Source organism: Otolemur garnettii, unplaced genomic scaffold (genome assembly GCF_000181295.1).
Source record: "Otolemur garnettii isolate 467f Iridium unplaced genomic scaffold, OtoGar3 scaffold00026, whole genome shotgun sequence".
NCBI classification, from domain to species: Eukaryota; Metazoa; Chordata; class Mammalia; order Primates; family Galagidae; genus Otolemur; species Otolemur garnettii.
The window spans coordinates 20,725,428-20,737,752 of record NW_003852421.1 but is presented as its reverse complement, the minus strand read 5'-3'; the positions used below and the strand labels follow the sequence as shown (position 1 = coordinate 20,737,752).

The 12,325-nt window shown below is 38.3% G+C and overlaps 1 protein-coding gene across 1 annotated transcript in view; it reads left to right on the top strand.

The window, feature by feature from the left end:
- The first annotated feature begins 847 nt into the window (after positions 1-847).
- The window catches only part of LOC100944927 (cytidine monophosphate-N-acetylneuraminic acid hydroxylase), a 108,314-nt gene continuing 96,836 nt past the window's right edge, over positions 848-12,325 (top strand). The window contains exon 1 of the mRNA XM_023512315.1: positions 848-1,037. Within this exon, the coding sequence (XP_023368083.1) occupies positions 1,015-1,037 (23 nt within the window). The 5' untranslated portion in view covers positions 848-1,014. The remainder of the gene's footprint in view (positions 1,038-12,325) is intronic.

The following is a 12,325-nucleotide window of genomic DNA, read 5'->3' as shown; positions in this document are numbered from 1 at the left end:
GCTTTCTGCAGTTGCAAACACCGTTGTATCTTTTTCTTGACTGTGCCAGCTAAATTGAACTCCAAAAAATGGTTGGTCACTTCCTTGAGACAACCTTACACATTTGAAAGAATATTTACATTTCTTTGCCTTCCACTTTTCCTTTATCCCACTTTTCCTTCCAGGTTCATGTGGCGTGTTTGTGGGTGCATCAGGGTGGTCAGTGTTTGTATCACCTTGTGACAGCACTGTCATTCTCATGTGCAGAGAGGTCCGCATTGCCATTCTCATCGCTGCTTAGCTTCTGATTTTTGGCCACAGGCATCTGAATTCTTATTTTTTTTTATTGAACTCTTAAGTAATTGATTGAATTTAGCACTGTAGATAGAAAATTCTTTATAGCATTCAAAAAAAAAAAAAAAGGAAAGAAAGAAAAAGGTGAAAAAAACTGATGTCTTTTTAAGAGTAAGTATAGCTTTAGTACCCAGCTTGTAGTTTCTACACTCGTTTTCCAACAAGAGGAACCAAATCTATTGAGGAGAAATTGCTGATTTGAGGTCTGGAATAGGAGCTGCAAGAGCCATCAGATTCTATTGCGGTCATCTCACAATGGACACACAGGAGCCAGCTGGAAAATTTTTCCACTTACCGCCTATAGCTATTACCAAAAAGACCAAAGATAATAAGTGTTGGTGAGGATGTGGAGAAAAGGGAAGCCTTGCATATTGTTGGTGGGAATATAAATTAGTACAACCATTATGGAAAACAGCATGGAAGCTCCTCAAAAAGTTAAAAATAGAGTCTTGAGTGAGCATGAGGGTGCAAGGCTGCAGGAGCAGAGCAACGCCTAAGTCAGAGGAACTTGTTTCTCCAAGCTCTTCTGGCAGTGATTCAGACACTGAAGTAGACAAAAAGTTACAGAGGAAAAAGCAAGTTGCTCCAGAAAAATCTGTGAAGAAGCGAAAGACTGGTGAAACTTCAAGAGCTCTGTCACCTTCCAAACAGAGCAGCAGCAGCAGCGGCAGAGATGATAACATGTTTCCCATGGGCAAGATGAGGTACTTTATTGTTTGGGACTTTAAAGGGAAAAGTCTAATTGATTTAGAGAATATTGGTTGGATCCAGAAGGTGAAATGAAACCAGGAAGGAAAGGCTCCAGGAGCAGTGGAGCCAGCGGAAGGAACAGATTTCTGACATTGACGATGCAGTAAGAAAACTGTAAAATCGAGCCATACTTAACCTACTGTTGCAGTTGTTTTAAATCTGTCTTTTTACATTGGCTTTGTTTTCTAAATGTGCTCCAAGCTATTGTATGTTTGGATGGCAGAACAATTCGTAAGATGAATACTGTTTTTTAATGTGTATTATTAAAAATGTTCTGAGTGAAGCTAATTGTCAACTTTATGAAGGAGGAGTGCTTTGTGCCCACAACTCATGTAAAATAATAAAATAAAAAACAACAATCTCAACTGCTGTGGCCTTTTTTAATTAGAAGAGTTGGTAAGGTGTAAGGCCCAAAGTAACAATTTTAGAGACCTGTTAGTTGCACTTCAGCCTTTACAATAAGAAGGATTTGTACTGCATTGAGTTTATCAACTTTTGGCTTGTGAAATCCATACTCGATCTGTACTCTTCCAACCCAATGTTTATAGACTTGTTTGACTTTTCCATTCCAAGGATATTTCACTCTTTTTTTCTTCTTCACTTCATTTTCTTTTCATAACTTTTTATGTTCATTTTGCTCTTCACTGTTTTCCTGGAATATATTCTAATTCGCAAAGGTAGTGAAACTGTCAAAATGTTATCTCACTGAGGTACTTATGTGAGAACTACAATCACTAAACTTACTGTATTAAAATATTAGCAGATACAGTTTGATAAGCAACTTGGTTTGTACGAGAACTCTGAGCAAGGGTATGTCATTACCCGTAGAGTTCTTTTTGCTTAGTCTGCAGAAAAAATGTCTTAGGTGAGATGTTTGATTTCCTTTCACTTATTAAATATGTTCGCCATGGGATGATGTCTATAAAATCAGATATTGTTAAATTAGAGTGGGATTTAATAAAACTTGTGAAAGCTGACTGGCCTAACATTTTATTTGATAACATTGAGTATGGATTTTATGTAGCCAGAGATGTCACTGAGCTTTACTGTCAGAGTAGGTAATGTAGGTAGTTTGCAGAGAAAGACCATATCAAGAATACTCTGGGGTGGTGCCTGTGGTTCAAAGGGTAGGGCACTGGCCCCATATGCCAGAGGTGGTGGGTTCAAACCCAGTGCTGACCAAAAAAAGAATATTCTGGTGTTTTTTGGTCTTTGTGTCAGTAGACTGAGTTATTTTGCAGCTAATCTACTGGGTAGTGGCATTCTAGACACGATGTCACTACGTTTTAGCAGGCACTCATTGAGTGGTTCTCATTTAACTTGATGATGAAGCAGACAAATTGAGGCACAGATTTCAGGGGCTTTGCAGCAATAAATACAGCACGGTGTGCCTTAGAAAAATAATGTCTGTAAAGAGAACTCTGACAAATGAAAGAAGGTGGCAGTGAAGAGGAAAGAATTTTTATCTAACTGAGTGGTTAAGGACTTAGTTTCAAAGCCATCTGCCAAGTCACCAGTTTATTCTGGCAGCTATTCTTTTTTTTTTCAAACACTTCTTGGAGAACATTTTTAGTACATTTAGCAGTAACGTTAATAGGCGCAAACTGGTAAAATAAATTTGTAGTGTAGTCTTCAAATAATAGTTCTAGTGTGTTCAAAATATGTATTTTAGACAAACATGATTGATAGCTCCCCTTATTTGGAAACATGTCCGTCTTATTAAATGGATAGATTTTTCAGGTATTCCTTATTTCAGGCACACATAAAAAGTAGTTAGAACATAGGACTTTTGATTTGGGGGTAGATGAAGATGAAATGGTGGGCAAATCTCCTAAGTCTATATGAATTTAGGGGGTGTGTACATTTTGAAATAAATCTGCTCATGTAGAGATGTTGCTGAATTCTATTATCTAGGCATTTTCTAGCTGTTTAGCATTCTGTTAATAAAGTAGCATTTCTCTGGCACAGTTGGTAAGTTGACTGATTATGAATTAAAATATGCTACTGGGCTTGGCACCCATAGCTCAGAGATTAGGGTGCTGGCCACATACACCAAGGCACGCAGGTCTGAACCTGGCCTGGGCCTGCTAAACAACAATGACAACTGCAGCAAAGAAATAGCCAGGCATTGTGGTGAGCGCCTTTAGTCCTAGCTACTTAGAAGGTTTAGGTAAGAGAATTGCTGAAGCCCAAGAGTTAGAGGTTGCTGTGAGCTGTGACGTCATGGCACTCTACTGAGCATGACATAGTGAGACTCTGTCTCAAAAAAAAAAAGTCACTGGATATGCTGTATACTGAAGTTATTAATCTGTGTATATGTAGGAAAGGATGAGATCTGGGTTAAAAGAAGAAACAAATTAACTTATATTAAAAAGAAGGGGTAGAGTCCTGTTGTTTTCTGTTTAAACTTTGGTAGGATTTCTCCCAGGGAGAAAGCTTGGCGTTTTGAGGGATGAGTATCTTCCTTGTAAGGCCACAGTGGATTTAATTAATGCCAGTGCTCAAGTTTTGCCCTTTAACATACTCTGTATCAGGGGCTTTCTGACCCATTTTTCCTCTTTGTTTTTAACAAAATATGAGCAGCATTTGGCCAATTTCCAGTGCTCTTAGCATTTTTTTAAAAGAACAACCACTGAAAAAGAACTTTTTTGATTATTGCCTTTTACTTTGCTTTATAAATGCCTAGGAACGTCTTTGGAAGAATACTCCTACCTCATTGGCTAGTCAAGATGCTGTGATCAACCTAGTCTACATAATATATTTAGAAACAAAGACTTAAGGGAAAAAGAGTGAAAGTAAGTACATCCTGGCTTGGCCGTTGAGGGAAGAAGAGAAAGAATTGAGTTTTTATTATTTCAGTGTTCCTAACTGAAGTATGTTAAAAGACTACTAAAAAAGTTTGGAATTTTACAAAAGTGTGGATGAATATGCAGTTATCGTTCCTGAAATGCAGTTCACTTTTTAAGGAAATTAATCCAGTGAAACACTCAAAACCTTTTTTTTTTTTAAACTGGTGTTTTCTAGGTAAAATCTAAGGTAAACTATCACATAGTCACAAAGAATGTAATTCTGTAACCGTGGAATGCCTGTCTGCTTTGTTTGGTACATCTGCCATGGAGATGTCTGAATGTAATACTCCACCTGTGAATATTTTAAATGTTAATATGGAATATAATGCTCTACCTGTGAATATTTTAAATGTTAAATAAAAATAAGAAATGATGAAAAACATTAAAAAATAGAACCATCATATTGCCCAGTAATCCCACTATTGGGTATCTAATATACCCAAAGGAATTGAACCAAATGTGTTAAATATATACTTAAAGAGATGTTTAAAAAGAGATGATCTGCACTCCCATATTTATTGCAGTGTTATTCACAATAGTTAATATTTTGACCAACCTAGGAGATCTATCAATAGATAAATAAAATGCGGTACATACATATACACAATGGAATAGTGCTCAGCCCTCAAAAAGAAGGAAACATTGTCATTTGCGACAACGTGATGAATCTGGAGGATGTATTGTTAAATAAGCCAGGCACAGAAAGAGAAATACCACGTGACCTGATTATATGTGCATCTTAGTCTGCTTCATGCTGCTATCGCAAAATACTGCAGACTTGGTAATTTATGAACAACAGAAATTTATTTCTCACAGTTCTGGAAGCTGAGGAGTTTAAGATCAAGGTTCTGGAAGGTTTGGTGTCTGATGTGCCTCAGCTTCTGAGATGGAATTTGGGGAATACTTCACAGGGGAGGGACACTGTGTCCTCACGAGGCAGAAGAGCAGAGGAACAAAGGAACTCTCCTTCAACCTCAAGCCTTTTTATGAGGGTGCTAATCCCATTCATGAAGGCTTTTTACAGCTACCCTTCTTTTTTTTTTTAATTTTCTATTTGATCAGATGTTGTCATCTCTTTATTTCTTTTTTTTTAAATTAAATCAGCTGTGTACATTAATGCAGTCATGGGATACAATGTACAGAATGTACAATGTTTACATACAATTTGAAATGTTTTCATCAAACTGGTTAACATAGCCTTCATGGCATTTTCTTAGTTATTGTGTTAAGACATTTATATTCTACACTTAGTAAATTTCACAGGTACCCTTGTTGCTTGGGGATTAAATTTCACTATGAATTTTGGAGGAGACACCATCATTCAAACGATGGCAATGTGGAATTCTTAAAAGTCAAATTCATATAAACAGAGATTAGAATAGTGGTTACCAAAGGTTGGGATGTGGGGAAATTGGGAAAATGTGGTCCTGCTGCATTTCCACCAAGACGTGAGAGCTTATTTTGATGAGAATTTGCCAGGACCATGGAGAGGACAAAGACGTGCGGGCTGAGTCTCCCCCACATTCTCTTGACTTAACACCCCTTGACTTCTGCCTGTCAGGGATCTTAAAGGATGTAGTGTTCTGTAAAAACTGACTACACTGGCAGTACTTTGGGAAGAAATTGAAATGGCATGCATACCAGTACAAGGGGACACTTTGGTCAATGCTGCTTAAGCAGTAGTTTGCTGTAATCAGAAGTGTCTGGACGCTGAGGTCCCCACTTTGCACACCCCTTGTGATTGCAGAAGTCAAATATAACTTGTGCTCTTTTATTATTGGTATATACTTGTATTACCATTTTAATACAGTGTTTTCTTTTCTTAAAATGTGTATGTACTTTTTTTGCATATGCAGTTTTTGTCAATTAAAACAAAAGGTTCCCGCTGGCTAAGATGAAATGATTTGAGCATTAATACTATAATAACTGGAGATCATCAGATATGTTTAACTCAATGAATTCATAATGATACCAAAATAAATGAGAGGATTCTAGGAAACCAACTCATTACTTTGAAAAACAATTGAAGAAAAGAAAGCCCTCATTTATCCTCTCTCGCCTTCATAAAGCATACAACTGGGTAACCAAGTTGTAGATTAAAGGGGAGTTTCCTTTACAAAAAGATTACTGTTAATGTATGAAAAAGAAATGATAGAAATTTGCCATTGTGCAACAATATTGAACATTATTAGTGGCTAACATCACACAAAGAAAGAGATGATCTGATATCTTGAGTAACCTGATAGAAAGAATAAAGGATTATCTATGCAAAATTCTTATAAAACAAATTGAACCTGAATCTGAATCAGGACTTCAGAGCCTTCAAAGGAAGCAAGAAGGCAGAGAGACGTGTTAACTTATACCACAGGGATGTGATCTACATAATCCAGATGGTAGAAAACGCCAAGGGCCAAACAAATTGGTTTCTTTAACAAATAAATTATAAGGGAATAAGAGATGGGAGGGAGCTTACTGATGGAAAGAGAATTATAAGCTATACCAAGCAATCACTATGTGGGGAGTTCATTTGGATTCTGACTTTTAAAAAAACCCTACACTTGGGTGGCACCTGTGGCTCAGTGAGTAGGGCACTAGCCCCATATACCGAGGGTGGCACTTTCAAGCCTGGCCCCGGCCAAACTGCAACAAAAAAATAGTAGGGCATTGTGGTGGGCTCCTGTAGTCCCAGCTACTTGGGAGGCTGAGGCAGGAGAATGGCCTAGGTCCATGAGCTGGAGGTTGCTGTGAGCTATGACACCACAGCACTCTATCGAGGGCAACAAAATGAGACTCTGTCTCTAAAAAAAGAAAAAACACCCTACCCTCCATTTGTGACAGTTATGAGACAACTGGAATTTAAACACTGGAAATTTGGTAATATTAAGGAATGCTTTAGATGTAACATTAGTAATTGATTTTGTTTTAAAAAGTCATTCTTTTTAGAGATTCATATGTAAATACAGATGGATGGTATACGATGTGGAATTTGCTTTAATATGGTACTGGATGGAGGGAAGCGATGGATATGGACGGGACCATACATGGGCTGTGGGCTGATGGTTGTTGGGCTGGGTGACGGACGCATGGGAGACCATTGTATTATTCTGCCTACTTTTGTGTGGGTTTGTGATTCTCTGTGATAGAAAATGTTTTAAACAAGAATGGTTATAATTCTTAAAAAGTTATTTAGGAAAAGCTAAAGCAAATTTCAGAAAAAAGAAAAGAGCGTAATGTCCAGAGAAAGATAAATACCAAACCACAATCAATGGCTGCCTCTAGGGCTAAGATGACAAGGATGGAGCGAGGGGATTTGACTCTACCTTAAGTATACTTATACTCTTTTCTTTTTACAATGAATATTTAGGCACTTTTGTAATATATATATACTTTTAAGAAAAACTTTTGTTCCCTTGCGTCTAATAACCTCGTTCAGAAGATCACAGATACCTAATATTTTAAAGCAACCAAAGGATACTTAGAATAAGAGTCATTAAACTTAAAGAGTATCATGTTTTAATATGTAAAACCTTGGTGTATTTTTTAAGTCTTTTTAAGTCTTGTAATTGTATAGTTCTGGGTCAGACCCATAATCGAATAGATCATACTCATGAGGCAGTAGTCAATTTTGAAAAGTTTGTGTAGAGCCAAGGAAAGTGAAGCCAATGACTAAACCCAGTGACTCCTTACCCATTTGAATTTAGTAAGTTGTTGGCAGACCCAAAAGGGATCTGGGACACTGTATAAAACTTGAAAATATGTGTTCACTTTGCCTACTTTTCTTTGAGTGCCCATAAAATTCAATGTGCTTGAAATAGACACATAAATGCTTTCTTCCATTCTAGGCTCTTTTATTTGTTGTCATCCCCCTCATTTAAAAAGTTTTGTTTCCATTTGTAAAAACAATACATTATTATTTTAGAAAATTTATGGAAATGTAGAAAGGTTTGAAGAATTAAATACACATCTTAGAGCACATGACATTCACCATACTTGCTTATTCACAGAAGCCAGTGTTGAAATACATGAACACCCTCTCTGTTTTTGTGACATGTGTGTTCATATCATCTATCCCAGCCAGGAGGTCATTTATTCACTCAACTTAGCTGAGCTGGGAGGCAATACAGCATGACGGTTAAGTGTTTTAGGTTCCAATTTACTGCATACCACATGGAAAGCATTTAAAGCATTTACAGGGACTGGATTACAGGTGGCTCATGCCTATAATCCTTGCACTCTGGGAGGCTGAGGAGGGAGATCCCTTGAGCTCAGGAGTTTGAGACCAGCCTAAGTAAGCGCAAGACCCTGTCTCTACTAGAAATTTTGAAAAATTAGCTGGGAGCCATGGTGTATGTCCATAGTCACAGCTACTTGCCTATAGTGCTTATATAGCTACATGCCTATAATCCTAGCACTCTGGGAGGCTAGGCAAGAGGGATTGCTTGAGCCCTGGAGTTTGAAGTTGCTGTGTGCTATGAAGCCATGGCACTTTAGCCTGGGGCAACACAATGAGACTGTCTCAACTACTATGGGAGCTGTGAGATGCTGTAAGGATAATCATGGTCATAACAACTATTCTTTCCACACATATTCATGGTATCCCCACTCTGAACCAGGCATCATTGTAAGTATTGTGGATACAGAGGTGAATCAAACAAAATATCTCTGTGACAATTATAATATAGTGAGACAGAGAGATAATATATACACACCTATAATATTATATCGGATATTCATAAAGCCATGAAGTAAAAAAAGCATATTGTAGCACTCTGGGAGACTGAGGTGGGTGGATCTCCTGAGCTCAGGATTTCAAAACCAGCCTGAGCAAGAGGGAGACCCTGTCTGTGCAAAAAATAGAAAAAACTTCACAAGTGTTGCGGCTCTGCCTGGTAGTCCCAGGTACTCAGGATGCTGAGGCAAGAGGATTGCTCAAGCCCAAGAGGTTGCTGTAAGCTATGATGAAGCCACGGCGCTCTACCGAGGGTAGACTCTGTCTCAAAAAACAAACAAACAAAACAAAAAACAGCATACGTAGATAGTTATAAGGATGCAATTGACTGTCACATATTTAAAGCTTATCATGTGGCAAGCACAGTACTAGAAGCTTTATATTCATAACCTCATTTTAACTCTGCAACCTATGGAGAGTAGGAGTTGTTATTTCCTGTTATAAATGTGGAAACTGAGGCTTAAAGAAGTGAAGTTCATACAGTGAGTGAGGAGGAGATGTATGTGGGAGCCTTTCTCTCTCCCTTTCTCTTTCCTTCTCCCTCTCTCTAAATCCCCAAACTTGAAGTCTTAGCCATTATTGAGACCAGCCTAAGCAAGGGCAAGACCTCATCTCTACTAAAAATTTTGAAAAATTAGCTGGGAGCCATGGTGTATGTCCATAGTCCCAGTTTATTCTTAGTAATGATGGTCATGATCTAAACTCACTCTCGGTCATGATGGTCATGTTCTAAACTCACTCTTGGTAATGATGGTCATGTTATAAACTTCCTCAGTAATGATGGTCATGTTCTAAACTCACTCTAGGTAATGATGGTCATGTTCCTTTTTTTTTTTTTTTTTTTTTTTTTTAGACAGAGCCTCAAGCTGTCCCCCTGGGCAGAGCACTGTGGCATCACTACTCACAGCAACTTCCAACTCCTGGGCTCAAGTGAGTCTCCTGCCTCAGCCTCCCAAGTAGCTGGGACCACAGGTGCCCGCCACAATGCCTGGCTATTTTTTGGTTGCAGCTGTCATTGTTGTTTGACCGGCCTGGGCTGGATTCAAACCCGCCACCTTAGGTGTATGTGGCTGGTGCCTTAGCCACTTGAGCCACAGGCGCCGAGCCATGATGGTCATGTTCTAAACTCACTCTCGGTAAGGATGGTCATGTTATAAACTCATTCCTCATCTGCAGGATAACAACACCTGCTGAAAGCACATGTAGTGAAAATAAGATGGAGTATGTCAGGCTAGCGTCAACATGGCACAGCTGGTCTGGTCGGTTTAGGTCCAGCCTGACCTTCATCTCTGTCTCCCATTCTTATTTTGTAAATTTAGCTCCCACCCTGAAGATGCTCATCTTGAGTAGTTTAGGTGGATTGATTTAGGAGATTAACTTTTTTTTTTTTGAGACAGAGTCTCACTATGTCATCCTCAGTAGAGTACTGTGGGGTCACAGCTCACACTAACCTCCAACTCTTGGGCTTAAGTGATTCTCTTGCCTCAGCCTCCCAAGTAGCTGGGACTACAGATGCCCACCACAACACCCGGCTATTTTGTTGTTGTAGTTGTCATCATTGTTGTTTGGTGGGCCCAGGCTGGATTTGAACCCGCCAGCTCTGGTGTATGTGGCTGGTGCCCTAGCAGCTTGAGCTACAGGCACCAAGCCAAGAGATTAACTTTTGAATTGGAATGTTGTAATAATAGGTCACTGAGATATGCTGATTATTATTTGAAATAGAGGTTGGTATGGTCTTTAAACTTTTATGTATAAAACTGTACTTTGAAAAATGAAAGAACAGGCTCGGTGCCTGTGGCTCAAGTGTTGCTGTGAGCCAGGGCACTCTACGCAGGGCAACAGTTTGAGTTTCTTTCCCAAAATAAATAAATAAATAAATATAAAAATGAAAGAACAGAACAGTCTTAGCGCGGCTACTGTCACTGCTCTCCAGAATCCCGGCCTTCTGACAAAGTTTGGTGGACCTATCCCGTCTCTGCATATTGGCTGGCAGTGACAGGTGGCCAGACCCTCTTCATCTGGTACCAAGCTACCATGTTTTTAGGATGATGGGACAAAATATGGGTGTTGCCTTCATGGAGCATGATGTTCCAAGGAATCGACACACAAATTCACACTATTCTCTGAACTTTGTGAGCACTGGTTATTGTTTGCTCAAATCATTTCAAGTTGTTTTTTCCCTCACCTGGGACATTTTCCCTCACACACATGCTCTGATCAGGGCTCAGCTGAATACTTGAGGGGGCCTTTTGTGGACCTGCAAGTTCTCTCTGGGTGCTGCTCTCTTGTCTTTGGTCCTCTGCTATTCACACTCCAGCTGCCTGGCTCTCTAGACTCTCAGCTGTCTCCTCAGCTCAGGGAGACTTGCAGGATATGGGATGGTGCCCCTTTCTTGCTCTGGGACCTGGAAACTTTCTCCAAACAGTATATCTAGGGTAATCATTGGGTTCAATCATTGGGTTCACCTCATTTGTTTCCTATTTTATAGAGTTCTTCTCTGATTTGAGAATTGTTGTTTCAGATATATTTGGTTGTTTCAAAAAGGAGGGTAAATCTGGTCCCTGTTACTTCCTCTTGGTCCAAAGCGGAAATACATGAGTCATTCTTAATGCTTTAATTTCCTACTCATTTTTGCTTTGAATTCACATTTCTCTGATGGCCAATGATGTAGGGTACTTTTTCATGTACACATTGACTATGTATATTTTTTGATGAAAATGTCTATTCAAATATTTTCTTGCAGGCAGAAGCTTCTGCACCTGCCCTGTCTCGTTTTTGTTTTGATTTTTTTTTTTCTTTTTTGATCCACCGCTAAGAATTGTATGATCTGGTACCTTTATAAGTTTTGAAGTCAGGTAGTATAAACCCCCCAACTTTGTTCTTCTTTTTCAAACTATCTTTGGCTAGCTAGTTCTTTTGTATTTCCATGTAAATCTTAGAATAAAGCCATCAATTTCTAAAGTGAAGAACAAAACCTTAGCAGGATTAAGACTGGTATTGAATCTACTGAAATGATAAATTAATTTGAAATTTGGGGAGAATTGACATCTTTACTGACTCTTCCTATTCTTGGTAGGTTAGTGCTACTATTAAGCAGGGCTTTAATTTAAATATTGTATAACTAAATTTTGATGAAATATGCTGGATTTAATATTCTTCTAGGATTTTGTCCATTTTATCTACATATTTAAATTTACTGACAAAAATATTTTCATAATATCTTTTTAATCTCCTCAGCATCTGTAGTTAGTTAGTCAATGCCCCCTTTCTCCATCCTGATAGTGATGATTTGTGTCTTCCCTCTTTTTTTTTTCTTTCTTCTTCTCTCTTTTTTTATTTCTTTGACCAATAGTATCACTAAACAATTATCAATTTTGGTCTTTTTAGAAAACCAACTTTTGGCTTTGTTGATTGTCTCAATTATTAATTTTCTATTTTATTCAATTCTGCTTTTTCTTACCTCTATTACTTTCTCTTTCTCTCTTTGTGTTTATTTTGCAGTTCTTCTTCTAACTTCTTGAGATTCATGCTTAGCTCTTAAATTTCAGGTTCTGCTTTTTCTAATATCAGCATTTCCCTCTAAGTATTGCTTCAACCATATCTCACATGTTCGATGCATGTATTTTCACTTAGTTGCTGATCTCTTTTTTTTTTTTTTTTTTTT